This window comes from Hypanus sabinus, chromosome 6 (assembly GCF_030144855.1).
Source record: "Hypanus sabinus isolate sHypSab1 chromosome 6, sHypSab1.hap1, whole genome shotgun sequence".
NCBI classification, from domain to species: Eukaryota; Metazoa; Chordata; class Chondrichthyes; order Myliobatiformes; family Dasyatidae; genus Hypanus; species Hypanus sabinus.
In genome coordinates, this window is record NC_082711.1 from 132606311 (window position 1) to 132633459 (window position 27149).

The following is a 27149-nucleotide window of genomic DNA, read 5'->3' on the forward strand; positions in this document are numbered from 1 at the left end:
GATGCACTTCCTCATTAATGTAAATATCTAATCAGCTAATCATGTGGCAGCAACTCAATGCATAAAAGCATGCTGAAATGTCAAAAGGTTCAGTTATTTTTCAGACTAAACAGCGGAATGAGGAAGAAATGTGATCTAAGTGACTTTGACCATGGAATGATTGTTGGTGCCAGACAGGGCAGTTTGAGTATCTCAGAAACTGCTGATTTCCTGTGATTTTCACTCACTACAGTCTCCAGAGAATGGTGCAAAATAAAACATCCAGTGAGTGCAGTTGTGTGGGTGAAAACACGTCATTAATGAGAGAGGTCAGGAGAGGATGGACAGACTGGTTCAAGCTGACAAGACGACAGTAACTCAAATAACTTCATGTAGTGTCTTCTGGAAATATGGAATATAGCAAGTAGTAATTTCAATAGCAATCAATCTTCAGATTGGAATATGGATTGTAGATTGAATTTAAAATGCAGCTCAGAATAATGGTCTTCCTGAGTTAAGTTGTTTGCATGGGTTAAATTGTTTGATCTGATTGTGTACTCAGAGATTGCAGTTATCAACATTCATTTTGGGTGCCTGGAGTGTTGGTGCGGAGATCTAGGTTTCTAAAAATGATGTGTAATTCAAAGGAAGCATTTTGAATGCACAATAACTATAGAAATTGTACTGCTGTTACCTTTGATATTTAGCATATAAAAATGTGATGTAATGTTGGGACAGTGAGCGTTTCTCCAGAATGACTCCAAATACTGTCAGCTTGTGTGTACTGAATAAAGATTTCTATACTGTGAGCCTTATGTCTCTCTGGTGGCGTTCGTTGACAGTCACAACAACAGTGGTGTGCAGAAGCGCATCTTAAGAATGCACAGCATGTCAATCCTTGAAGTAGAGGGGCTTCAGCAGCAGAAGATCATGACCATGTACTCTAAATGTCAGAAGTCTTTACCCTTAAGCACCATGCAAATATCTTCACCTGAAGCAATAAAGAATCTTTAGAATGTGTCTTGCCACTAATTTCTCAAGGGATAATAAATGTTGGCCATGCCAACTATGTGCTAGAAGGCCTCGTCCTCCTTGGTGGTAGAGGCTTGGGTTTGGGAAGTTCTTGAGCAAGTAGCTGCCACGCATTTTGTAGATGGTACGCACTGTTGCCACAGTGTGGCAGTGGTGAAGAAAAGGAAGGTACATGGTGATGGACAGGATGCTAATCAAGTGGGCTGCTTTTTCCCAGATTGCAGTAAGTTTCTTGAACACTGCTGAAGTTGCACCAATCCAGACAAATGGAGAAAATTACATCACACTCTTCCCTTATATCTTGGAGATACCAATAAATAGATCTACAGAACCCTGGCATATTTAAACAATGTATTTTGATCAATTTCAGTCTTGTAATCTTTAGAGCTATATCTGTTTTTCAATTTATTATCAGTAGCATAAAAATTGTTAATTTGTGTGTTGTTGTAATTGTAAATTACTTGGATCTTGGACTCAAGTATCAAATAGCTGACCCCCAAATCTCTAGTCCAAGTAGGTTGGCCCTGGATGGACCAATGTAACGAATGGGATAGGTTTTCTTCTCATAAGCTGAAGGTGGAGCTACTGTATTGTATTACACAATAACTATAAGTATTTAGAAATGGTCACACAAAAATTAGATTTACCTACTGATATAGCAAAAGCATTACATTTTTAACTTTGATTTTCAGCACTTAATTTAGTACTTGCCCAACTTCTTCCAGCAATGAATTGATTGCTACTTCTTTATTAGAAAACAATTATAAGCCATCTGCAGGTAATAAACAGGTTCTGTTTTTACAGTTTTCAAGATCTTATCTGTAAGTTGGGAAGTACACAAAATCACTTAGCATAGCTCCACAGTATTGTAATGAATAGCAGTAAGAGTACATCAAACTGATAAGAAAGAACAATTACTCAAAGTGGAGAGAAAAAGGGAACTTGTCCTGTCTGTCAGAATGCAGAACAGCCTGTATAGCCTATGGAGATCTTGAAGAACACATTCCTCATTCAATCCATATACTAATATTAATTGTCTCCTTCTTTGATACTTTTTGGTCTCCTGTGATTTGGAATTTCTCATCATCAGGAAGCTAGAAAATTATTATCCTCATCTACCTATTGGTTATTGGGATTCTAAAAGCCAGCAGCAGGGTAAAATGAACCTGAATACCACTTAGACTTTGATGAGTGTGACACAGTCTCTGAATATGTATTTATAGTAATGTTTTTCCACTGTGAATCTCTGGTAGAAAAAGTTGTGCGTATCACTACCGCAATTAAGTGATGTTTTATATAGCTTTTGGCTCTTCTAGATTGGAAATTATAATTGTGTTTATCTTAAAGATTTGTTCATTTCCTCCTTCCCCCTCTCTCTCCCAGATCTTGAGAATTTTTTTAGGTTGTGATTTTAGGAACAAATCTAGGAGAAAAATATTAGATTCTAAATCCTAAATTCAGAGGAAACTAGTGAAATCTCTATTTCTATTCAGACTGTAAATGCAGGATTTAATTTGGTAATCCTAATTTATTAAGAGAGAAAATTTTGCCTTGAAGTAAGCATAGTCCATCGTCGTGGCTACCTGACGAGGTCGAGGATGATGGTCTTCGTTGTGTTTCCACAGAGCGAAGATGCCTCTGCGTGTATTTGTTTAACGTGTACTTGATGTTGCACTCCAAGAAGCTCACGATACTTCACAAATCAACCAACTGATTCCAATGGCATGGAAACCACAACGATTGGAGCTGATGGATTTGTTGCAGCCTTCATCCACCTTCACAGCCGTTGAGTGCAAAGTAACTTCGTCCACCTGTTCTACCGTTGAGGTCTTGGTTGGATTGTTCTTTGTCAGGGTGAGGTCCCTGACCTTACCCTGAGGTCTCGACCTTACTGCCATGGGTGACCCTACCAGGAGCATAGCTCCAGACGGCATTGCTCTCGGGATCTCAGGACCACACAAGCTTCTCCACCATGACAAGGTGACAATCCATGAAGAAGATCAGCGTAATAAGTGTTTTACGTTCCATTTTTACTATTGTTTTCTGATTTACAGCATTTTGGCAGTATCTTAAATAGGTTTAGAATAAGTGATAAAGAGATTTAGAAGCGATTTTAGGAAGAATTTTTAATCTCAAAGGGTGGCTGAAATCCTGCATACAACCTGAATGAGTGGAGGAAGCAAGTACACTCACAATGTTTAAGTATCAAAATAAACACTTGTATCCCAGTGCGTAGAAGACTACAGGGCAAATGCTGATAAATGGGTTTAGTATTGCTGGGTACATGAAGAATCTATCTTTACTATGGTCGTTGGTTAAAGAACCTGTTTCTGTGCTGTATAACTCATATATTCAGATCCTTATTAGTTTATATGTGGTGAAGTGTCTTGCTAACATAAAGCTCAGAGTAAACAATATTCTGTATATGGTAATAGTGTACAACAATGAGAGCCAAACAATGAAATGGTGTAGAGTATAATAGTGCATAAAGAAATGCTGAAGTGCCAATAATGGAAGAGGTAGAATTAAGGGTGGGAAAATGTGGCAGCATCACTTGGAAGGGGATGTGGAAGAGGATGAGTACTAAGTTTGAACACCCCTTAAACGAAAATCCAAAATCTTAAACCTCCAAAACCCTAAATGTTTTTGAATGCTGACTTGACGCCACCAATGGAAATTTCTGTAAGGTGCTGGGAAGGTTCCCTGGCAATGCACAAGTCTCCGTGCACCACAGACAGTTCTGAGAAGTAACCTCACATGCCCTGAGTGGGGCCCTGTTGGCACCAGTATGTTTTTAGCAGTCATCATAACCAGACCTTCGTGCGTTACAGTGATTACCATGTGTTTTGAGCTTTTTCTCTGCTCTGTGCTATGAAGATATTGTTGAAAATGTCAAAATAGCCTATGGATAATAGTGAAAAGAAAAAGAGTAAGCATTTATGTTTATCTATAACACAGAAAGTCAAGTTCTTGGAAAAACTTGACAGCAGTGTAAGTGTGAAACATGTGACAGAGGAGCATGTTGTTGGAACAACCACTATCTACAACCTGGAGAAACAGAAGGGCAAAGTGTTAAAGTTCTATGCTGAAAATAATGAAAAATAGAAAAACAAAAAATGAAGATCTTGATTGTGCATTGAAAGAGAGAATTCATCAGCATTGGAGGGAGCATATGCCACTCAGTGGTATGCTGATCATGAAATAAACAAAGGTCTATCACCGTGAACTGAAAATTGAAGGTAATTGTGAATATTCAGCAGGCTGGTTGCAGAAATTTAAGAAAAGGCATGGCATTATTTTTTTAAAGATTTGTAGTGGTAAACTATTTGCTCATCATAAAGCAGCAGAGAAATTCATTGATGAATTTGCCAAGATCATCGCTGATGAGAATCTAACACACTGAACTGCTGCATCAGTATGATGAACAGTGTATGACAAAGCCTGCTTGCTGGTAGCACATAAATTCAGATTTGGGAATGATGGACTTTCCACCTGGGCGGCCAAGGTAGTGATAGTTTACCTTTCTGGTGATTCAATGGAGACATTGTTGTTTCATGCACAAATTTTTTGAAGGTTTATAAACCTACCTTCAGGTAATATGTATAAACTGTAAATGTAACGTAAATGGATTTCATGTTTAGACTTGGGTCCCATTCCCAAGCTAAACATTCAAAGTAAAGTTAAAAGTAAATTTTATTATCAAAGTACATATATGTCACCATATACAGCCCTGAGATACATTTTCCTGCAGGCATACTCAGCAATTCTATAGACTATTAACTATAACATGGTCAATGAAAGACCGACCAGAGTGCAGAAGCCAACAAACAGTGCAAATGCAAATAAATAAAAGCAATAAATAATGAAAACATGAAATAACAAAATAAAGAGTCTTTAAAGTGATATCATTGGTTATAGGAATATCTCAGTGGATGAGCAAGTGAGTGTGGTTTTCCCCTTTATTCAAGAGCCTGATGGTTGTGGGGAAATAACTTTTCTCCACCCAGTGGTATGAGTCTTGAGACTATCTCATTACATTATATGGATGTAAATCCAAACTCCGAAACACTTGCAGCCTCGAGTATTTCAGAAAAGGGGTGCTAGTGACAATGCGCCCAAAGGCCTTCAGGTAGTTTACAAAGCTACTTTCGCTTCTTCTCTTCTTTCAACTGTGATTCTGCTACTGTTGGAACCTGTGATTTACATTTTGATGGTGTATTTTCGGGCCAATTGAGCGATCTGGTGCTTTGCTGTCTCCAAGAGAGTTCGGTGAGGTTTCAAACAGAGTGTGCAGCCTGGAGACGGGCACGAGCCCATGATCGACTCCATTTCTTGCCAATCTCACTGATTAAAGCGTTGAGCAAGATTAAAATGAATGAGGACAAGAGCAGATGTTCAGCACCATCTGCCTGTGTTTGACTGGTCTCTCCTTCCCTTTTGCTCGATGCTGCCGGAGTCTTGGGTCTTGGGCAAGGTGTATAGAGTTGAAATACAGCACAGAAACAGGCCCTTTGGCCCATCTAGTCCATGCCGAAACCATTTAAGCTGTCTACTCCCAACAACCTGCACCTGGACCATAGCCCTCCATATCCATACTATCCATGTACCTATATAAATTTCTCTTAAGCACTGAAATCAAGCTTGCATGGACCGTTTGTGCTGATGGCTCAGTTGTTGCAGTTTGTGGACTGTTATCATGTGTTTCTGGTTTCTAGTTACTCCTTTTTAATTGCTATTTTGTATGATTTTGATTGGAGCAGACTGGCTTTGCAGCCTGCAGTCAAAGAACAACACAGCACTAAATTGATCTAAACTAAACTGAACATTCCTGAACTGTTTCAATGACTTTGTTGTCTTTCTGTGTTTTTCTCTTTTTTTTTGCTTGTTGGATATTTGCTGTCTTTTTTGAACAGGTTGTTTCTTTGTTTTGTGGCTGTCTGTCGGAAGATGTATACTGCATACATAGTTTGATGTAAATGTACTTTGAACCTTTGAATCAGTAATTGCTGTGCTTGACAACAATGGCCATATTCCAAAAATGATTTTTTTTAAAAGTGATACAATAGTGAAAAATCTTGCATGATTTTTCCTTTTACTAAACAAATGTTGGTCAAACTTACAACATTCCTCTCCTATCTTTGCCTTTTTATATTGTAACTACTGTATATACTTCATTTGAATGAACATTCATCAAAATTATCAAGTTAATGCAACATGTAAACCAGAAATTTGGGTACAAGTATTAATAGGTTACAATGTGGAAAGGTCACAAGTATCGGTGAAGCTTTTAAATTCTCATTGTAGCCTAAAATGACATATAGGACTCAGCACTAACACAGACCAGGAACCACAGACTGCAATAAGATTTCCACAAATTGTTTGCCTTAATGTGTAAATACATATTAATAAGAGATATTTCATATCTCTTAAATGTAAACCATGGATTGTAAACTTGGACAGAGATGGAACTAAATTTGAACAGTTAGAAATAAATTCAGAGTGATTTGATAAAACCTAGAAAGCTTTTCTGCATCCTTTCAATTGCTTATTTAATGGAAAGGTGAATAGAAAGATCAGAATGAATGTCACCTGGCCAGCCTGAAGGTTGATCTGATTTTTTTCATTTCAGAAGAGTTCGAGTTAGTGGTCCTAGAAAGCAGAAGGAATTACCAACAGAACCTCCATATACAGCTTATATAGGAAATCTACCTTTCAATATAGTACAAGGAGATATCGATGCCATTTTTAAGGATCTGAATATGAGGAGCATTCGACTAGTCAGAGACAAAGAGACAGACAAATTTAAAGGTATAGTACAAAACACTTTGGTTTGATTTTGAAGCAACATCACAAGTTTGTTTAATCATCCAATTTAGCTGCCCTCAGTTAAAAACATTCATTTAATTTTCATAATAAGATTTCAATGCATATTACAATAATTGTTTAACTTTTAAAATGGAATCTTAAAGCATTAATGTCGGTTGCATGGGTAATTGGGCACTATGAACTTGTTGGACCAGAATGTTGCATCTCTAACAAAATAAAGGGACACAACCTAATCTGAACCCAACACATATAACTCAGGACACTCAATATAATCTGTGTTGTCAGATTGTACTGCAGTCACTGGAAATCTTCCTGACAACTTATTTCCTACCTTACTTTGAAGCAAGTGCATCTGTTCAGACCTCTGAGGTGACCCTGAGCTTCTGGTTACTTATCACTATAGTTCTCCATCCCACTCCTATTCTGACCTCTCTCTTTCTCTTTGGTTTCCTTAACTGCTCCACTAAAACTGAAAGTAAGTAGAACAGGACTGCATTTCCAATGGTATATTACTCTTCAGAACTCAACAGCTGCAGCAAACCAACTTTTCCAGTCTAGTATCTCACATTTTTCAGCTTTTTCTGTTTTTGCTTTTTGTCTTTCTCATCTTTTAATATTTCAGATTTTATTCATTTCCTTATTCTTGTACCTTGTCTAGTCATTGCTTTTCTAATTCACACATCTTCCACCTTCTTTCAACCAACACCACTACCATCATTTAATATTATTCAATCTTGCCTTGTCTCCATCCTCTCATGGATCTTCTCTTTGTTCTCTCCACCTCTTTCACCTTTCTCTATAAGTTCAAACATGTTTTACTTCTAACTTTTCCCAGTTCTGCTGAAAATCAGTTTTGTCTCTGTACGAAGGTTATCTGACCTGTTGAGTATGTCCAGCATATTCTGTTTTTTTTTTTCACACACAACAGTCTCTGGAGTTTACAGGGAATGGTATGATAAACAAAAACATCCAGTTCTGTGGGTGAAAATGCCGCGGTAATGAGAGAGGTCAGAGGAGAATAGCCAGACTGGTTCAAGTTGACAGGAAGACAACAGTAACTTAAATAACCGCATGTTATAACAGTGGGGTGCAGAAGAGTATCTTTGAATGCACAGCATGTTGAACCCTAAAATGGATTAGCTACAGCAACAGATGACTATAAACTTACACTGAGTGGTACCTAATAAAGTGGCCACTGATTGTACATCTTTCTTAATTTTTTTGTATCTCCATCAAGTCACCTATCTGCCTCTAAAGCTCCAAAGAAAACAGTCCATGTCTGTAGGATATATAGTTACATATCCTCATGTAGTTAGTACACTCCAATCCAGGCAATATTCTGGTTATCCTCTTCCGGATCCTCTCTGTAGTATGTTTTATACAGCTCCAACTTGATTTCCCAGCTCTTATATTTAATACCACAATCAATCAAGACAATCATGCTGTATATCTTCTCTACCATCCTTTCACTCGAAGATCCTTCTGTACATCAATGCCCCTAAGGGTCCTACAACTTACTGCATACTTTCCTCTTGCGTTTGACCCTGCAAAATACATCATCTCACACTTGTCTGGAGTAAACTTCACCTGCCATTTCTCCTCTAAATTTCCAACTAGCTATATTCTTCTGTATACTTTGACAAACTTCCTTACTATCCACAGTCCACCAATTTTCATGTTATCTTCAAACTTATTAATTAGCTCTCCTATATTTTCATCCAGATCATTAATATAGTTTACAAACAGCGGTCTCAACACCAAACCTTGTAAAACACCACTTGTCTTCTATGGCCAAGTCAGTTTTGTATCCAACTTACCAACTTACCATGGATCTCATGTGACAATCTTCAGGACCAGCCTACCATGAGTGACATGGTCAAGTGTTTTACTGGAGTCCTCAAGGAGACAACATCTACTGCCTTATTCTTATCAATCATCTTCATCACATCTTCAAAAAACTCAGTCAAATTTGTGAGTCAGAAACCTGCTTAATATTCCTAATAAGTCCCTTCATTTCTAAACATTTATTTCTAAACTTTGTTTTCTGCCTGCCAATTCTCTATCAATGTACAATATTACCTTTATCTGCTGTAATAACCTTTTGTGTTGCAGCTAATTGAATGTCATTTAGAAATTGTAACATAATATATCCTCCTAGTTACAGCCTCAAAGGACTCTGATAGACCTGTTAAACATGGTTTGCATGATAGTAAATTGGCAGAGAACTATTACATTATTACTTAACAGAGCCACATCATGTGGTTATGAAACAACCATTGAGCACATCTACCTGAAATGTTGCTGTAGAAAAGCACCAACCATCATCAAGATGCTCATGACCCAAGCCATGCTCTTTTCTTGCTGCTGCCTTCAGGTAGAAGATACAAGTGCCTCAGGACTCACACCACCAGCTTCAACAACAGTTACTACTTTTCAACCATCAGGCTCTTGAACAAAAGAGGATAACTATACTCATTCTATTTCTGGTATTCCCACAACCAATGGTCTCACTTTAAGGACCCTTTATCTTGTTATTTCATACTTGTTATTTACTGTTATTTATTTTTGCATTTGAAATGTTGTGAATGGCTGGTAACAGCTTATATCAAAAACTACATTGCTGCCACACTAGGCATTTACCAATATACTTACTGACAGAACCACTCTGCAAGAGATGCCATAGCATCTATCTAGCACCTGGCCTCGACACACCTAGAAAACAAGGATACTTACGTCAGAATGCTGCTTCCGGATTTCAACACTTTTGTCCCACAGACTTTTATGAACAAACTGCTACTCCTCGGTCTAAATACCACACTGTGCAACTGGGCATTGAACTTCCTAACCAACAGGATACACAACCACTCCACCCTCCCCATCATCCTCAACATGGGTGCCCCTCCCCAGGGACTGTGTACTGATATCAGGCAATTACCTCTTCCTTAATATCAGCGAGACAAAGGAAATGGTTATCAACTTCAGGAGAACTCGTACCATTCACACCCCTCATTTCATCAGCAGTGCAGCAGTGGAAGCTGTGAGCAGTTTCAAACTCCTGGGAACGCAAATCTCACACAGTCTCTCATAGTCCCTGTACACATTCTACACCAATGCCTCTTCTTTGTGAGGATTCTAAAGAGAGTTGGACTGTGCACATCTATACTCAAATCATTCGACAGATGTACAGTAGAGAGCATCCTAAGAAGCTGCATCAGTATGGAAACTGCACTGCAGTAGACAGGTCAGCTCTACAATGGTTAGTCAAAATCACCCAATGCATCACTAGCACCATCAAGGACATATATACAGAAAGATGCTGGAAAAGAGCCGGTGACATCGTGAAGGATCCCACCTATCCTGCACATAGACTGTCTGTCACACTCCCATAAGGAGGCAACATATCATCCACACCAAGGCCACCAGATTCAAAAACAGTTACTTTCTACAAGCAGTATGGCTGATCAGCACCTCCACTGACTAAGCCTCCCCTTCACATCTGTAATCACTATTACTTTATCAATTCCTGTCAGTTAGTACAGACACTTCTGTGCCTAACTTCACTTTATGGACATAAAATCTGTCTACGTATAGAAGGTATCATATATTTATTGTGTATTTATATTCTTATGTGTTCTTTATCTTATTGGGTTTTTTGTGCTGCATCAGAGCTGGAGTAACTATTATTTTGTTCTCTTTTACAGTCGAATACTGGAAATGACATTAAACAATCTTGAATCTTTAGGAGTCAAATAGATGGTGACTAAGCTTATGCATCTTCATCAAGTCACCTTTCATCCTCCTTTGCTCCAAAGAGAAAAACCCTAGCTTGTTCATCCTTTCCAACTCAAGTTTTCAGTATTATTTTTTGTATGCATAGTTTTTTTAACATTGTATACTTTTTTGTATATTCTTTTGTATTTTTTCCAGTAAATGCTCGCAAGAAAATGAATCTCAAGGTAGTATATAACAACATATACGTACTTAAATAAGAAATTTACTTTGGAAGTTCCTCATAACACTTTCTCTAATCCAGGCAGCTTCCTGCTAAATCTCCTCTGCTCCCTCTCTGAAGCTTCCACATTCATCTCACATTCAGTCTGTAGTGTATTTAAACTTTCAGTAATATTTAAATAATATTGTAAATGTATTGCTTTGATTAAGCATTCTTTGGTTTCATTAATTCATTACGGTTTATGTGTAAAAGTACATGAATGGCATACGTCGTTGCACTACCATGTCATACCTTTCTAAAAGTAAAAATGAAACTAGGACACGCATCTCCCGACTCCATGTTTTCCTTTCAATTAGTTTTATGTTTTGGAGTTACAAAACATAACAATAGTGACAACGAGGTTTAACATGACATTTGGATGATTTAAATGCTGGACCAGATAGATTGGAAAGTCAGGGTGTCGGGGCCAGAGGCGGGAGTTGAGCCAGTTCTGCTCACTGCTCCACAACGTTTCTCTGTAAGCTCTAGAGACTGTTGTCCCAGGAAATCAGCAGTTTCTGAAATACTCAAACCACCCCATCTGGCACCAACAATCATTCCACAGCCAAAGTCACTTTGATCACATTGCTTCCCCATTCTGATGTTTGATCTGAACAACAACTGAACATCTTGAGCATGTCTGCATGTTTTTATGCATTGAGTTGCTGCCACATGATTGGCTGATTAGATATTTACATAATAAGGAGTACCTAATAAAGTGGCCATTTGAAAATTCCCTGTCACACACCATTTTTTTTGGAAATTGCCTGTATTTGTTATTTCAATTAATAATTCAAGTTGATTAAAATGGTACCCACAATGTAAGCTGAAAAGTTTTCTATCTTGCCCAGGCATACCTGGGCATACTTAGGCAGGGTGGACACTGCACTGCATGGCAGGACAGGTTTTGGGAAGAAAGGCTATAAACGCATTACACGCACATTGTTCTATGCATTGAGTTTACATGTATATTGGTTTGCGATCATGTTGAAGCACATGCTCGACACTCATTACACATTATGTGTACTTATTATAATAAAGTAATTGTATTTTCAGGAGTATTTGTGATATCAAAATGTCTCACCTATGTTGCAACAGTTGCAATACTTTCTGTTATATTTGTGGCAAGTATATGCTTAAATCTCAAAGATGGAGCATAAGTCTTCTTATTAAGAAAGCCTATGTGCACAACTTTGGGTGTAAAATTGGTGACCAAGAGAAAGATTGCACATCATACGCTTTCGCTCTTAGAGCTTGGCTCATAGATACTCGGAAGTCAATGCCATTTGCTGTCCCAATGATATGGCGAAGGAAGAAGAATCATGTGACAGGCTGCTACTTCTGTCTGACCAGTGTGTCTGGTTTCTCTGTCAAAAACAATACATCCATTGAATACCCCAATCTCCCTTCTGCCGTGAGACCTGTTCTACATGACAATAGTCTACTGGTACTGAAGACGCCAGAGAGACAGAGCCTGGAGGAGGCAAACAAAGGTGCCATGACGCATGAACCAGGAATGGAGAACGACACTGATATTGCTACAGATTTTGAACCCTTTATGTCAAGTGAGCCTCATCTGATAACTCAATCTGACTGAAATGACCTGGTCAGAGACTTGGCTTTGTCAAAGACAACAGCAGAATTACTGGGTTCAAGGCTGCAAGGATAGAATCTGCTGTCAGCAGACAGAAAAATTTTCGTGAAGGATTTCAGTATTTGACACAGATTTTTCCCAGAATAACTGATGCCAAGTTTAAAGAAAGCATTTTTTGTTGGCTGATTATACAATCTTGTAAAAGAAACGACCTGAACACTAGAGTTTTGCTCATCTCGAGAATGACCCTATATATCCAACTAACAATGATGACAGATGTTTTCCAACCCCTGGACAAATGTGATATCACTACTTGAAACCCCTTTTTATCAGCCTAGCTAACAGCCACTGGACTCAGCGGTGAGAAAAACACCTTCCTCAACCTCCATACGTCTGCGGTCCGTATGACTTAGGACCTTCCAAAACCGGGAAGTTGGGATGTCTCGACTCCCCCCCCACCCCCGATTCCTGAGCAGTGCGAATACTGTGTAAATACTGCCCCCATGCAATTAGTCATCAGAAAGAAGTTATGCATAAAATTTCAGCTTTATCGAACAGCTAGTAATAAAAAATAAATAAAAATTGTCCATTACAGTTAACTCATGGTCTATGTGAAAGCACACACCACCTTCTGAATGTCACTCGAAATCCATCTCGAACAAAGAGGCTCCCCCACGGGATTATTGGTCCTTCCTCCAAGAAGCCATTGATCTGCCCAAAGCACCTTGTGCAACAGGAACAGCATCCTCAGCCATCTTCCCTTCTGTCCTCTCCCAGCTCCCGCCAAAAAGACCTTGACCCACACCAGGGTCCGTCACAAAAACCTCTTCACCCAGTGTTTTCTAGATCCTGCTACTAATTTCACCATCCTGATTGGCTGTCACAACATTCGTAAGTTGAACAACATAGCCCCTTTAGCTCAAACCCAAACATGCTAAATGCAGAACAGAATGCCCTTAAAGTACTGCTAAATGAAATAACTACAGCATAGCAGTAAAAATCTTAACCAGTGCGATATATACCGATGCAGGGTTTTTACATCAATGGATACTTTCTCCTCAACAGATGCTGTACGATCTGCTGAGTTCCTTCAGTAAACTGTTGCTCCAGATTCTGGCACCTGCAGTCTCGTGTGTCTCTGACCAGGAAGTGCCAGGCAAGAAGGTAGAGGAGGGCAATTGGTGGCCAAAGGGAATTTCTCCAATCGAGTGAAATAATGTGGCTGTTAAGGAGTATTTAAGTTCTTTCTGAGCTCAGCAAACTAAAATATGCAAATGAAAGAAAAAGGGAGGAATCACAGCAAAAAGTGGCCAGTTCTGATACAAATGGAAAGAACAGTGGATAATTTCTGTCCAAATGCAACTTGATGAGACCACATTCACGTGTCCTTCCTGGGAAGTAATATTCACCTGTTAGCTTATTCTCCTACCCCTGCCCCAGCTTCTATTCTGGCTTCCTCCCCCTTCCTTTCCAGTCCTGATGAAATGTTTCACCTGAAACATTGACTCTTTATTCCTTTCCATCAATACTGCCTGACCTGCTGAGTTCCTCCAGCACTTAGTGTATGTTACTCTGGATTTCCAGCATCTGCAGAATCTTTTTGCGTTTATGTGTTGTTTCTCCTTGCTTGTTTCATAATGGATACTGAAGGTTTCCCTGTCTTCCTGTAAGAGGAGCATTCCACTAACCTGCTCTAATTGCACAATAAGAAGAAAAGAAACAAAGACATTTACCAGAAACCTACATTAGCCTTTGCCTCACCTCTCCTAAGCCTCTTGAGCCAAAGCATTAACCTCTCTATTCTAACACTGGCCCACTCACACAATGGCTGCTCCACTTAAACCTAACTTCTTTTTAATTGGCCCTTAACAAAGGGCTAACTACGCAATCTCTCAAGCCTGCCAAATGTCCTGACTGACCCTACTGGCTTTTTCAAAGCGTGCTCAAAATCCACGAGCCGGCAGTTCTGCGAATCTCAAGCCTATTGAATGTCCCAACTGGCCCAACTCACTTTTCCAAAACTCACGCTCAAAATCCACAAGCGGATAGCTCTGTATATGCAGATTTCACTGTGTATTTTATCAGAGCTTGTTAACACTAAATAATACAAACACCAAACTCTCTAATGGGCAAATATCCTGTCAGATTACACTGTCCATTAAGTGAAGCTGTAAATCAGTCTCCTGGTGTCACACAGTAACATTCTCACGACTTGAAAATATTCTGCGAGTATCAAGTCATCAAAAATTGTTTTGGAAGAAATACCAGATAGTATATAACATTGCTGCTGTCTCTTGACCAGTACCAGTCATCTGTTAAAGTGTGTGATGAGGTAATGAATTGTTGCAGAAACAAAAGTCACCAAGATTGAGTTCCTGTTCTCTGTGATCTATAAAGTGGTGGTTAATCTCCAAGGATACCTCAACCTTCTCCAGCACAGGTGAAACAGCAGGTAAAATCCAGGTGATATCCAATTGTTTCAGGGTATTTCGCTTGGAAATAAGCAGACCCAAGGGGCAAGTGTCGGAAGAGTGCATTGCATTAACTAGCTCTACCAATTCCCAAATTTGCTTAATGTTAAATGCCCATCTGGGTAGTGCACCTAGTCATGTACATTAGTCACGATGCCACCGATGATTGAATAGCCCATTGATTCTCTGACAAAATGGAATTTTAACCACTTTTTCAATACTTCAATTCATTTGTATTAAAAGCTGTTAATTCATTGGTTTTACCAACATTAGTAGGTGTAGCGTCAGTCAAATCCATAAAATCAGATTTAAATATTTTTCAGGCTTTTGTTATGTCGAATTTAATGACCTGGAATCTCTTAAAGAAGCCCTGACCTATGATGGTGCTGTAAGTACCTATTTTATGTTTGGTCATTTGGACATATATTTAAAACTGCTCTGCAGACATTTTCTACTGTAACATTCTTTTAATTATTGCACTGTACACCATCTATGCAATAGAAATAAATAGAATTGATAAACATTACCAGACTTAAAGAATATAATTAGAGTTTGGTGTTGGTTCCAAAATTAATAAAGATGCTGTCAGGATAGATCTAAGTTTGTGCGAATATTGTTTTAAGGTAACAAATCTAATAGTTTGTATTTACTTAGTGAGGCCTGGTGCCTCCACTGACCAGTCTCTATTACTTAATCTTGACATGCTGTCAGTCCTTAAGGCTGAACTTGCAGGCTGAGCTGATCCTGGAGATAATCAGTGAGACCCCAGATAATGTCAAGAGCTTGAACAAGGTTATCAGGTAAGTTGGGTGGACCAGAACAAATGTTGCTCTGGAACCCTCTGGGAGTGAACAAAGCCTTTCCCTTGCATTACAGACTATCAAGAGTAAAACAATACAAATAAGGTCAATCTCATCACTTAGTACATGGTTTTAAATCACTAAAAACATTAAAGTGCAAATAATTTCAAAAAGCAATCTATTCTTTGCTTTCTCCCTTGGAGAGCCCTGTATTTTTTCTGGTGAGTGTCTGAGAGCAGATTCCCTGGTATAAATGCTAGGGAATCTCAGTTTAATTGAATTCCATGTGGTGTCCTGGAGTGGGATGAGGAAAGAAAATCACTGGCAGAGCTCAGCCAACAAGTTCAGGAAGGTGTTGGTCAGATAATGTGGACCTGCTGCCATTTACCAGCAATACTGTGACAATATTTCTGTGACGTGAAAACATACTTTACATGTCATGTTTGTTAAGTGTGTCATCTAATTATAAGTGTTGAGCTTGTCATTTACATTATGAAGGTTAGATCATGAGTCAGATGATCTTCTCTTCAATGTTTAGGTGCATTAAATCTTTGGGCTGTTTTTTCTATGCTGTTAGCGTATAAATTCCTCTAACATGAACTTGAATACAAAACCTTTACTGGATCTGTGCACTCAAGCAGCATAGGACATAGAAAATTCACCCACAATGTTATGCTAACACTTTAACCTCCTCTAAGGTCAATCTATCCCTTCCCTCCTACATAGACTTACATTTTTCTATTATCCATGTACTTAGGTAAGAGTTTCTTAAATGCCCCTAATTTATCTTTCTCTTCTACCACTACCCCTGGTAGGGCATTCCATGTAACCACCACTTTCCATATAAAGAACTTATCTCTGGCATTCCCTGCCCCCCCCCCCCCCCACATACTTTCCTCCACTCACCTTAAAAGTATGCCTCCTTGTATTGGCATTTCTGTTCTAGGAAAACATCTCTGGCTACCCGTTCAATCTACGCCTCTTATCATCTTATCAAGTTACCTCTTATCCTCAATTGCTCCAAAGAAAAAAGCCTGAGCCTGCTCAAGCTGTCTTCATAAGACTTGCCCCCAAGTTCAGTCGGCATCCTGGTAAATCATTCTCTGCACCCTCTGCAAAGCTTCCACATCCTTCCTATAATGAAACAATCAGAACTGAGCACAATATTCCAGGTGTGGTCTAACCAGTGTTTTATAGAGCTGCAACATTACCTTGAAGCTCTTGGTCTCAAACCTCTGATTAATAATCTTCGGGAAGATAGTGGCACATTCTACGTCCAACCAGAGATGCAATTGTTTGTTCTTTATGTCTCTTTTACAATTGTAAAACACTGCTGATTATCAAAAACATCAAGTATTGCAGATCTACTCCACCAGTGAGTTGCTAGATAGTCGGGGAGATGGAGAAGCTGGGCTTGGTGTGGACTGTGTTGCTGCTTGCTTCAGAAAGTTATCAGAGATGGTGCACGAAGGTGGTGCGGGTTGTAACAGTGAGTGATTGTCTTGGATGTTTATCTTGTGATCTCAAGACACTGTCGGACATTGGTAATGTAGAATATTGCAAGCCTGGTTCATTGGTCTAGTGCATGACCGATGACAGGGGAGCTGCAAGGACTTGGTCGCAGCATGCACTAGGCTTCAGGCTGTGGTCTTGCCTGTTGCAGCTGCCCAAGAGAGAAGATAGCAGAGGTGGTGTGGCATGGAGTCCCAACCCATCGGTGCTGCTCTCCAGTGTTCGCTCAGTGGAAAACAAGCTGGATTGCTTTCATTTGTGGACTGTTGTGGGCTTGTTCATGCCCAAAACACACATCAATCTGCAAGACATAATTGTATGTTTACTTCTATCTTATGTGTGCTGTATGTGTCTTGTGCTGTGTATGGTTGTTGGTATTGTGCTTTACACCTTGGCCCTGAAAAAACGCTGTTTCATTTGGCTGTATTCATGTATGGTTGAATGACAAACTTGAACTGTAGGCCAACACACCATACACCTTCTTAACAACCCTATCAACTTGTGTGGCAACTTTGAGGGATCTATGCATGTAGACCCCAAGATCGCTCTATTCCTTCTCACTGCTAAGAATCCTGCCAGTAACCCTGTATGTTGCCTTCAAATTGGATCTTCCAAAGTGAATCACTTCACATTTTCCTGAGTTGAACCGTTTCTCAGCGCAGCTCTGCATCTTGTCAATGTTCATTAAAACATAATTAAGAATGAATGGGAGATTCAAGGTTACTGTGTTAAACTAATTTAAAATGAAATTCAAGTAATTGCCACAACTGACAAACAAGCTCAACAGAGTTTTCAATTTATAGTTAACAAAAGGTGATTGTTAATTGAACTTAAATTTATTTAAATTGATTTTAAAGATGTTGTGATTTCAGTATATGAAATAGAAATAAATCCCTGTATCTGAAGGCAATAAGATGAGCATCCCCCAAATGAATGCAATCATAGGAACTTCATTCTAATATAGAGACTCCAGGCAAACTTTGATCAGATGATAATGGTCACAGAAACATGGTTGTTATGCATTTTAAGTTATGCAGTCAGTGAGTTCCATCCAGATTTTACTGAAGCCTGGATGTTTTAATCCTTTAGTTGGCTTTATCATTCATGTGTTGCATTAAGTATTTCTGGTTTATGCCAACTGAAGAGCCAAAAAAAATCACCTTCAAAGGAATACCTGAATAAACATGATAGAACTAAGTGTAAGAAGTCGAGTGTGGATGAAATTAAGGTTTCAGCATTAATCATGAACACTCCCAAAAATCCCTGAACAATGTTCATATTAGTTTATTTAAGCAACATTCCTGCTTAGAGAAGAAAGAGGAGCTGTGAGCAGGGGAAAGAGAGGAGATTCCCTTTGAGGAAGGACAAGGATCATTCAGATGAATTTTAAATGTTGGTAGAAGAGATAACCAAATGGCTTGCAATGGAAGATAGCCATTGTAACTAAATTGACTCGGCTCCCAGAAAACTATAAAGGAAAGCAGAGGTAGAAATCTAATCAAAATGCCCCAAGGAAGTTTTGTTTTGGTTGGGGTGAAACAATGGGAAATATGAGTGTGGATCAGTATTAATTGTTTTGCATTGAAGGATGCTGAGAGAGGGACCCCTTAAGGTACATTTGAGAGAGATAAAGAGATCCTGTTCAGAGGGTGTTTGTGCAAAAAGATAATCATTTCAAGGAGATTTATGGCTCTTGTGGTAGCAGAGAAATAAAACTGACCAGTGCTGAGTTGGCCATGTCACTAATATACATCTTCTCACTCACTCTAAGTTTCATAGTTGGAATTCTACCAATATATTTATTTGTTTCCTTAATTTTATAGTAATTGTGATGATAAAAGCGCAGTGTTGCAGACTGAATAAGCTAGACCATGCAGACAAAAATTCTGATTAGAGTCTTAGAAACAGACCTTTTGGCTCATCAAGTTTGTGCCAAACCATTTAAACTGTCTACTTCCATTGACCTTACCCCTACTATCCATGTACCATTCCAAACCTCTCTTAAATGTTGAAATCAAGCTCACATGCACACTCTCACAAACCTCTGAATGAAGAAGTTTCCCTCATTTCCTCATGTGTCTCTTAAACTTTTTGTCTTTCACCCTTAGCCCATGATCTCTGGTTGTAGTCCCACCCAACCTCAGCAGAAAAATCCTGTTTGCATTTACCTATCTATCTATATACAGTATATAGTTCTTCAATGGAACTAGGTTAGGAAATTCATAATTAATGGACGCTCACAATTTATTGTCCCTGCACGAACTGTGTTGACCCCAAGTCAGCAACTTAACCCATGTATTCTACTGTTCCCTTTGTCCCTCAAACAACTTGTCCAATTTATAACACTGAAATAGGGGATCTCCGTTGACCAGACGATCGATCCTTCCTTCTCCCAGTTCCTCACGTGGGGGTTCTTCCTCTCGCTGGTGATTCTCCGGAATTATTGCTGATAGTGCAATTAAAGTGACCACCTTTGTATTCATATCAATTCACATGTAGCATTCCAGTAGGTCATGTGTCTGACTTTTAACACCTTTTTATTGGCTCTGTTCCAGCCAGCATCCATTAATACCTTCTTCCCAGCAAGTGACAACTGGTAATTCATGGCTCTTTGTTCTTAATCAACAACGAGCTTGATTCATGCAAAATAGATACTGATTGGTACAAGAGCCTGATGGTTGAGGGTGATAACTGTTCCTGAACCTTGTGGTGTGAGTGCTGAGACTCCTCACAGTACCTTCTTCATGGTGGCAGCAGTGAGAAGGGAGCATGTTCTGGGTAGTGGGGGTCCATGATGATGGATACTGCTTTCCTGCAATAACATTTCATGTCGATGTGCCCAATGGGGCGAGGGTTTTACCTGTGATGGACTAGGCTGTACCCGCTACATTTAGTAGGATTTTCTGTTCATGGCCATTGGTGTTTCCACGGCAGGCTGTGATATGCAGCCAGTCAATATGCTGTCCCCTGCACATCTACAGAAGTTTGTCAGTGTTTTAGATATCAAGAGGAATTTTCACAAACTCTTAAGGAAGCTGCCATGCTTTCTTTGTAATTGCACTTGCATGCTGGGCCCAGAACAGGTCCTTCAAAATAATAATACTGAGGAGTTTACAGTTGCGACCCTCTCCACCTCTGATCCTTAGGTGAGGACTGGCTCATGGACCTCCAGTGTCCTCCTCCTGAAGTCAATAATCAGCTCCTTGGTCTTGCTGACATTGAGTGAGAGGTTGTTGTTATGGCACCACTCAGCCAGGTTTTCAATCTCACATCTCCATAGCAGGAAGCTACGGAGAACAGAACATCTGGAGTTGGCTCTCCAGCCACCAGAGCTTCTGTCTGCAGAGCAGGCAGCATGATGGAACATGTGGCCTTCAGAAGACTGAAGTAAGTGGCTCACTGCTACTTGATTACAGAGTTCTGCCTCATCCAAGTGCATAGCATTCCTCTGGACAAAATCAACAGACAATCAAAAATGACCATGACAGTCATAAACATTCATACCCCACCGGTTCTAATTCATTAATTCCATCAATCCAGCATGGCCTTCACCAGTCTTGTAGGCCAGCAATGAGAATCAATCTTTGCTGGACTGACTTCTTGCTTTGATCCATCTAGAATATTTTATACATACGCATATGCACATGCAAACACACGCAGAAACACGCTCCTAATCACCCATAGTCATTTTGTCACCATGATTATTGCATTTTTTTAATTAACTGTAGAGAAATTGAATTCTGATATGGGGAAAGCCAGATATTTGTAAAATGCAATTTAGCTGCTAAAGCCCATGCTGGCAGCATAGAGGCCAAGAAATCTTTCTTTGTTGAATGAGTTGAAAGAACACAAAATGTTGAAGTTATGAGATAGATGCATTTTGACCCTGGACACGGTGCCTAACAAAACTGTGCATCACTTGTACCATGAATTGTGCCCTGCCAGGAATATCTCCTGGAATTGAAGAGAAATATTTAAGATTGTTATCAATAGCAGTCAAAATGGTGACAGCATTTCAAGTTTAAATCTTAAATTGCTTCGGAGATATGAAAGCAATCAATGTTTCATTCACTTCTTCTTTGATGCCTTATTTGCCATGCTGAATTCATTAAAGCTGTCACTGATATGAAGAAGCAGAAGTTGAATGTCATTTTCTGAGGAACCTGACATAAGCAGATTTGAATTTTTCATCACTTGAGATATGCCATGGCATTCAAAATAGGTTTACAAACTCTAAATGTAGTTTCCAGTGAATGTGCATAAACAAGGAGATGATAGGGTATGCACATATTCCAGCGTGAAGGTAGAAGAATGGGGGTATAACCCTCATCACATTGTTGTGCAAAATCTCCCAGAAAAGATTTTAGTGGCATTAACATTATTTGCCAAATGTGGCATGCACAAATGATCACACTGGTTTTCTTGTGCATGTCCCAGGAAGAAACGCAATAGATGCTACATAGAAGCATAGAAAACCTACAGCACAATACAGGCCCTTTGGCCCACAAAGTTGTGCCGAACATGTCCCTACCTTAGGGCTTACCCATAGCCCTATATTTTTCTAAGTTCCATGTACCTATCCAAAAGTCTCCTAAAAGACCCTATCATATCCGCCTCCACCACCGTTGGTGGCAGCCCATTCCACGCACTCACCACACTCTGTGTAAAAAAACTTACCCCTGACATCTCCTAAATACCTACTTCCAAGCACCTTAAACCTGTGTCCTCTTGTGGCAACTGTTTCAGCTTGGGAAAAAGCCTCTGACTATCCACACAATCAATGCCTCTCATCATCTTGTACACCTCTATCAGGTCACCTCTCATCCTCCGTCGCTCCAAGGAAAAAAGGCCAAGTTCACTCAAACTGTTTTCATAAGGCATGCTCCCCAATCCAGGCAACATCCTTGTAAATCTCCTGTGCACCCTTTCTATGGCTTCTACATCCTTCCTGTAGTGAGGTGACCAGAACTGAACACAGTACTTCAAGTGGGGCCTGACCAGAGTCCTATGTAGTGACAACATTACCTCTCGGCTCCTAAACTCAATCGCACAGTTGATGAAGGCCAATACACCATACGCCTTCTTAACCACAGAGTCAACCTGCTCAGCAGCTTTGAGTGTCCTATGGACTTGGACCCCAAGATCCCTCTGATCCTCCACACTGCCAAGAGTCTTACCATTAATACTAGATTCTGCCATCATATTTGATACATATTGTCAAAGAGATATTGTATCCGAGAGCCTTAGATAGCTTAGAACCTAAGGCATTGTATGTGTGAGGCAGGCACTAAATCATAAATGAAGAGATTTATAAGAATGTCAGTAGGTCATCATTACCACTCAGAATAATAGTTTAGCAAGTCAAAAAGCTAGCAAGAAGAAGAAAGGGAATGAAGAATAAAAAAAAGTTGTTCATCAAAGAACTTTTTGTTTTCTTATAAAAGGAAGGACCTGAGAAATAAGGTTTCTTGCGTCACTGGCATACAGTATTTAAATTTTAAAGTACATTACTCATCCCTAAAACTTTGCTATTCTAAATTTCTGGAGGTCTACCCTTTTCCTGTGTTTCAAATATTTGAACTGGAGTTCAGGAACCATCTGTAATGATTGACTTACAGCTCCCAAAATTTACTAGTGACCTCTGTTCAACTACTCTGCAGTTTACTTTTGATTGACAATCATAAGTTTGAATACCTCTTCTCCATCTATCAATGAAAGTGCCTAAAATAGGCCAAAATATGTGAGAGAGGACATCGAAGAAAAATAAGCAAAGAACTTGAGGACTGATTTATTCATGACAGATAACCAATGCAAAGCATTCTGCCTCAAAGGATATATTTTGCTACTAGATTATGTCTCTTGAATAGACTAGACTATGTCTCTTTCTGAATTAAATTTTACTACGGCATTGATCATGGTAAATAAACTAACAGTATTTTTTTTGACAAGAATACAATCCAACATAAAGACGTATGAACAATGAGTTAGGTGTTTAGCTTAATGAAAAAATATAAACCTCCAAATGACAAATCAGAGAAATTCTGCAGATGCTGGAAATCCAAGCAACACACACAAAATGCTGGAGAAACTCAGCAGCCAGGCAGCGTCTATGGAAAAAAGTAAACAGTCGACGTTCCGGGCTGAGACCCTTCATCAAACACGACCACAATTCGTCTTTATAATTGATCTGGGGGGAAAAGCTGTTTTCACTACTTCATCTACATGGGGTACTTTGGGAGCGTTTTACGTCAATAAGTAAGGTTTATGGCTAAGCACCATCTCTATACCCTGGACTCCACACCATTGAGAGCAATGCCGAAAAACTTCAGCTATTTAATGGGAATTGTGGTTCTGAAAGCAAATACATGTACTTTGATTGTGTTCATACTTTAAACTAATTTTTCTGTCTTTTCTTTAAGCGCTATCAAGGTTGCACTGAGTGTATCATGAATTGCTGTCTGCTGTTCCCTTACCTGACTGTACTACCGGTGTACATTTATAGCTTTGCACCAATTCTCCTTTGCTTCATAGAACTGGAACAAATCAATATGAATACCTTCAAAGAAGTTGAATAAGTTTTAACATCCGGTTGATCTCAGGATATGACAAATCAGAAAGCCACATTTCTGCACTCTGACATACTAGCTTTTGGGTTTGCTTTGTTCTTATTTGGCCATCTCCTGTTATATAACAGCAAGGTTAAGATAGACGATTGGTAATGAATTCACAACTGTCTCCCTGTCTCTGTGATGTTACTGAATTTCCTTTCCAATCCTCACACAACTACTGCACAAAGAAATAGGATCCAGAGTGGATCCTTTTGCTCCTCAAGACTATGTCATTTTCTAAATCGTGGCTGTCCTTACTGTTGTCCTCAGCATTTTCCTTCTGGTAAGATGGTGGTATGTTCCATCGCAGCAGCTTCTACATGGTTAACGAAAGGTGCATTTGTCCTTTTTAAACATTTTTTACGATTTCAAGATCCTGTTGAACATTAAGAACTTAAAGTACTGCAGGTCTACCCTGTTAGTGAGTTTCTCATCAGTGAAGAAACTGAAGCAGTTGAACTTGGTGTGGATTGGCTGCTGCCTGCATCAGAGGCATTGGTGCATGAAAGACGTGTGCAGTCTAACAACAAGTAGTCACTTTTCTTGTGATTGCAAGGCCCTGTTTGACATTGTTAATGTGGAATGTTGCATGTCTGATTCACTGATTTGTTGGTGGACAGCGGGGGAAGCTACATGGCCTTGGTTGTAGCGAGGACTAGGCCTCAAGCTGTGGTGTTGCCTGTTTACAGCCCCCAGGAGTGAGGGGTCCGATTGGTACACTCCACTGTGGGTGGTGTGGTGCAGTGTCCAGGCAGCCCTCAGTGTTCATTTGGTAGAAGACACCATATTGTGTTCAGCTGCAGATTTCTGCAACATTCATAGGCTCAAGGTCTTGGACTATATATATTTGTGAGACTATATTTTGCTGACATACGTGCTTGCTATCTTATATGCGCTGTATGTGCTTTGTGCCGTGTGTGATTGTTGCTACTGCTTGTTGCACCTTGGCCCTAAAGTAATGCTCTTTCAGCCTACAGAAGAAAATTCAAGAGATTCTGAACCACTAAGAGAAATGCTTCCTCAGCTCAAACCTAATTGATATTTTGTGACTATGCTCCCACATTGCTGATTCCCCCACCAGGGGAAATATATTCATTGGATCAACCCAAAGAATCGTATCTGCCTTAGCCATCTAAACACTTATAAATACTGACACAACCTACTTAGTCTTTTTTCATAACACAGTTTCATTCCAGAAAACAATTTAAATAATCCATACAATCTCGAAGCCAAGTATATCCATGCTTAAGTATGCTGATTACTCCAGATATGGCCTCAGCAAAGCCACATGCAACTGTTGCAAGACTCCCCTGCTCTTGTATGGAATCCCTCCTATAATAAAGACCAACATTCCACTGTCTTTTTTACCAACTGGATCTGCATGCTAGCTTTCTGTGCTTCTTATATAAGGACACTCAGTTCTCAATGAAGACCAGAATTCATTGTCTCATACCATTTAAGTAACGTGCATCCTTTTCTATTCTTCCCCCCCAATGGATATTGCAACATTTCCCTACATTATATTCCACCTGCCAATTCACTAACTTTAATTTTTGCTCACTAACCTTATCTTTGCATCAGACTTTTTATGTCATTCCTCATAACTTACCTTCCCATCTTCCTTTATTGCTAATAATCTTGGACTTCTTGTCTTATAAGTATGCCTGGCACCCAACAAGGTACAGATTGCCCGTCGGAAAATGATTTTTAACCTTACGTTCTTTTTGTGTGTCTTGTAATCAAAACTCTGTCCATATATATTATCCTTCAAAGATTCAAAGTACATTTATTATCAAGTATATGCAACCATGGAACAAAGAAACACAAACCAACACGTTCAAAGAAAAGAAAAACATCGACCCCCTCCGATGCGCAAACTACAACACAGAAAGAGTGAAAATACACTAAATCAAAAGGCATATTTCAGTTCAGCTCAGCGTTCATTATCTGCGGACTGCCCTGTTTCAAAAATCACTCCAAAGTAGCAACAAAAAAAGAAGTGACCAGAAACTAGAGCACATGATAAACCTGAATTAGAGTCCTGATCTACAGACCATGGTGATTAAACCTTGCTCTGGCACCATCCTCTGACAGCACTGAGGGAGAGATCATTCGAATGCAAGGACCTTCTCTTGAGAGCAGCAAGTGAGAGGGAGAGAGAGCCCTCTCCCAGCAGCAGTGAGTGAGAGGCTGGTAGGTGGTGTTGAACACTCACTTGCGCTCAGCACCCTCCTCATTGATTTCAGTCTTCCTTGGCACCTGGCTTCCTGGCCTCCATGCTGCATGTTTTGTTCCCAGCATGGTGGAACCCTCTTGGAGACAGCAAAGCTCCAGATTGTGTGTCCGGAAACACACTACCAGACAGTAGAGAACAGGGTCCAACAGTAACAGAACCACATCTGAAATAAAGAGAAGACATAAAAGAAGTGAAAGGAGTAGCTTTGTGAACCACCTTGAGGTTCACCTTTAATACCATGTCTCTCTTTTTATAGAGTAGCTACAGTTGTGTCACCACATCAAATGCTGTTTGGAAATCCAAATATATTTCATTCATGAGTTCCTCTTATTTAACCTGTTGACTGCATCTTCATAAACTTCAAATAAATTTCCTTTTTCCAAGACAGTCATGTTATGTGATGAGTGTACCGGAGGACTGAAGGATAGCTAATGTTGTTATGTTGTTTAAGAAAGGCTCTAAGGATAAACCAGGAAGTTATAGGCCAGTGAGCCTGACATCAGTACTGGGAAAGTTGTTGGAAGGTATTTCAGGAACCAGATATATGAGTATCTGGATAGACAGGGATTGATTAGCGATAATCAGCATGACTTTGTGTGTGATAGGTCGTGTCAAACTGATCATAGAGTTTTTCAAGGAAGTCACCAGGAAGGTTGATGAAGGCAAGGCAGTGGATTTTGTCTACATGGATTTCAGCAAGGCATTTGAAAAGATCCCACATGGGAGGTTGTTCGGGAAGGTTCAGTTGTTTGCCATTCAAGATGAGGTAATTAATTGGATTAGACAGAGAGTGGTCTCTCTGACTGGAGGCCTGACTAGTGGAGTGCTGCAGGGATCGGTACTGGGTTCATTGTTGTATGTCATCTATATGAACAATCTGGATCATAATGTGGTAAACTGTCTCAGCAGTTTTGCAGATGACACCAAGATTAGGTCTGTAGTGTACAGCAAGGAAGACCATCAGAGCTTGCAGTGGGATCTGGACCAGCTGGGAAAATGGGCTGAAAAATGTCAGATTGATTTTCCCAAGTGTGAGGTGTTGCATTTTGGGAGGACGAGCAGGGTAGGTCTGATACAGTGAACAGTAGGGATCTGAAAGT

General features: G+C 39.6%; 1 protein-coding gene and 1 long non-coding RNA gene across 6 annotated transcripts in view; both read left to right on the plus strand.

The window, feature by feature from the left end:
- Window positions 1–27149, plus strand: part of LOC132395846 (eukaryotic translation initiation factor 4H-like) — a 91322-nt gene that overhangs the window by 25015 nt on the left and 39158 nt on the right. For 4 of the 5 annotated variants that reach the window (XM_059972960.1, XM_059972961.1, XM_059972959.1 and 1 more), the window contains exons 3-4: window positions 6641–6819; window positions 15217–15281. In XM_059972960.1, the coding sequence (XP_059828943.1) occupies window positions 6641–6819; window positions 15217–15281 (244 nt within the window). The remainder of the gene's footprint in view (window positions 1–6640; window positions 6820–15216; window positions 15282–27149) is intronic. The other variant, XM_059972963.1, reaches the window with a different exon arrangement.
- Window positions 6835–11114, plus strand: LOC132395847 (uncharacterized). The gene is made up of 2 exons (XR_009512761.1): window positions 6835–9323; window positions 10539–11114. It is a non-coding gene; the product is annotated as an uncharacterized LOC132395847 (long non-coding RNA).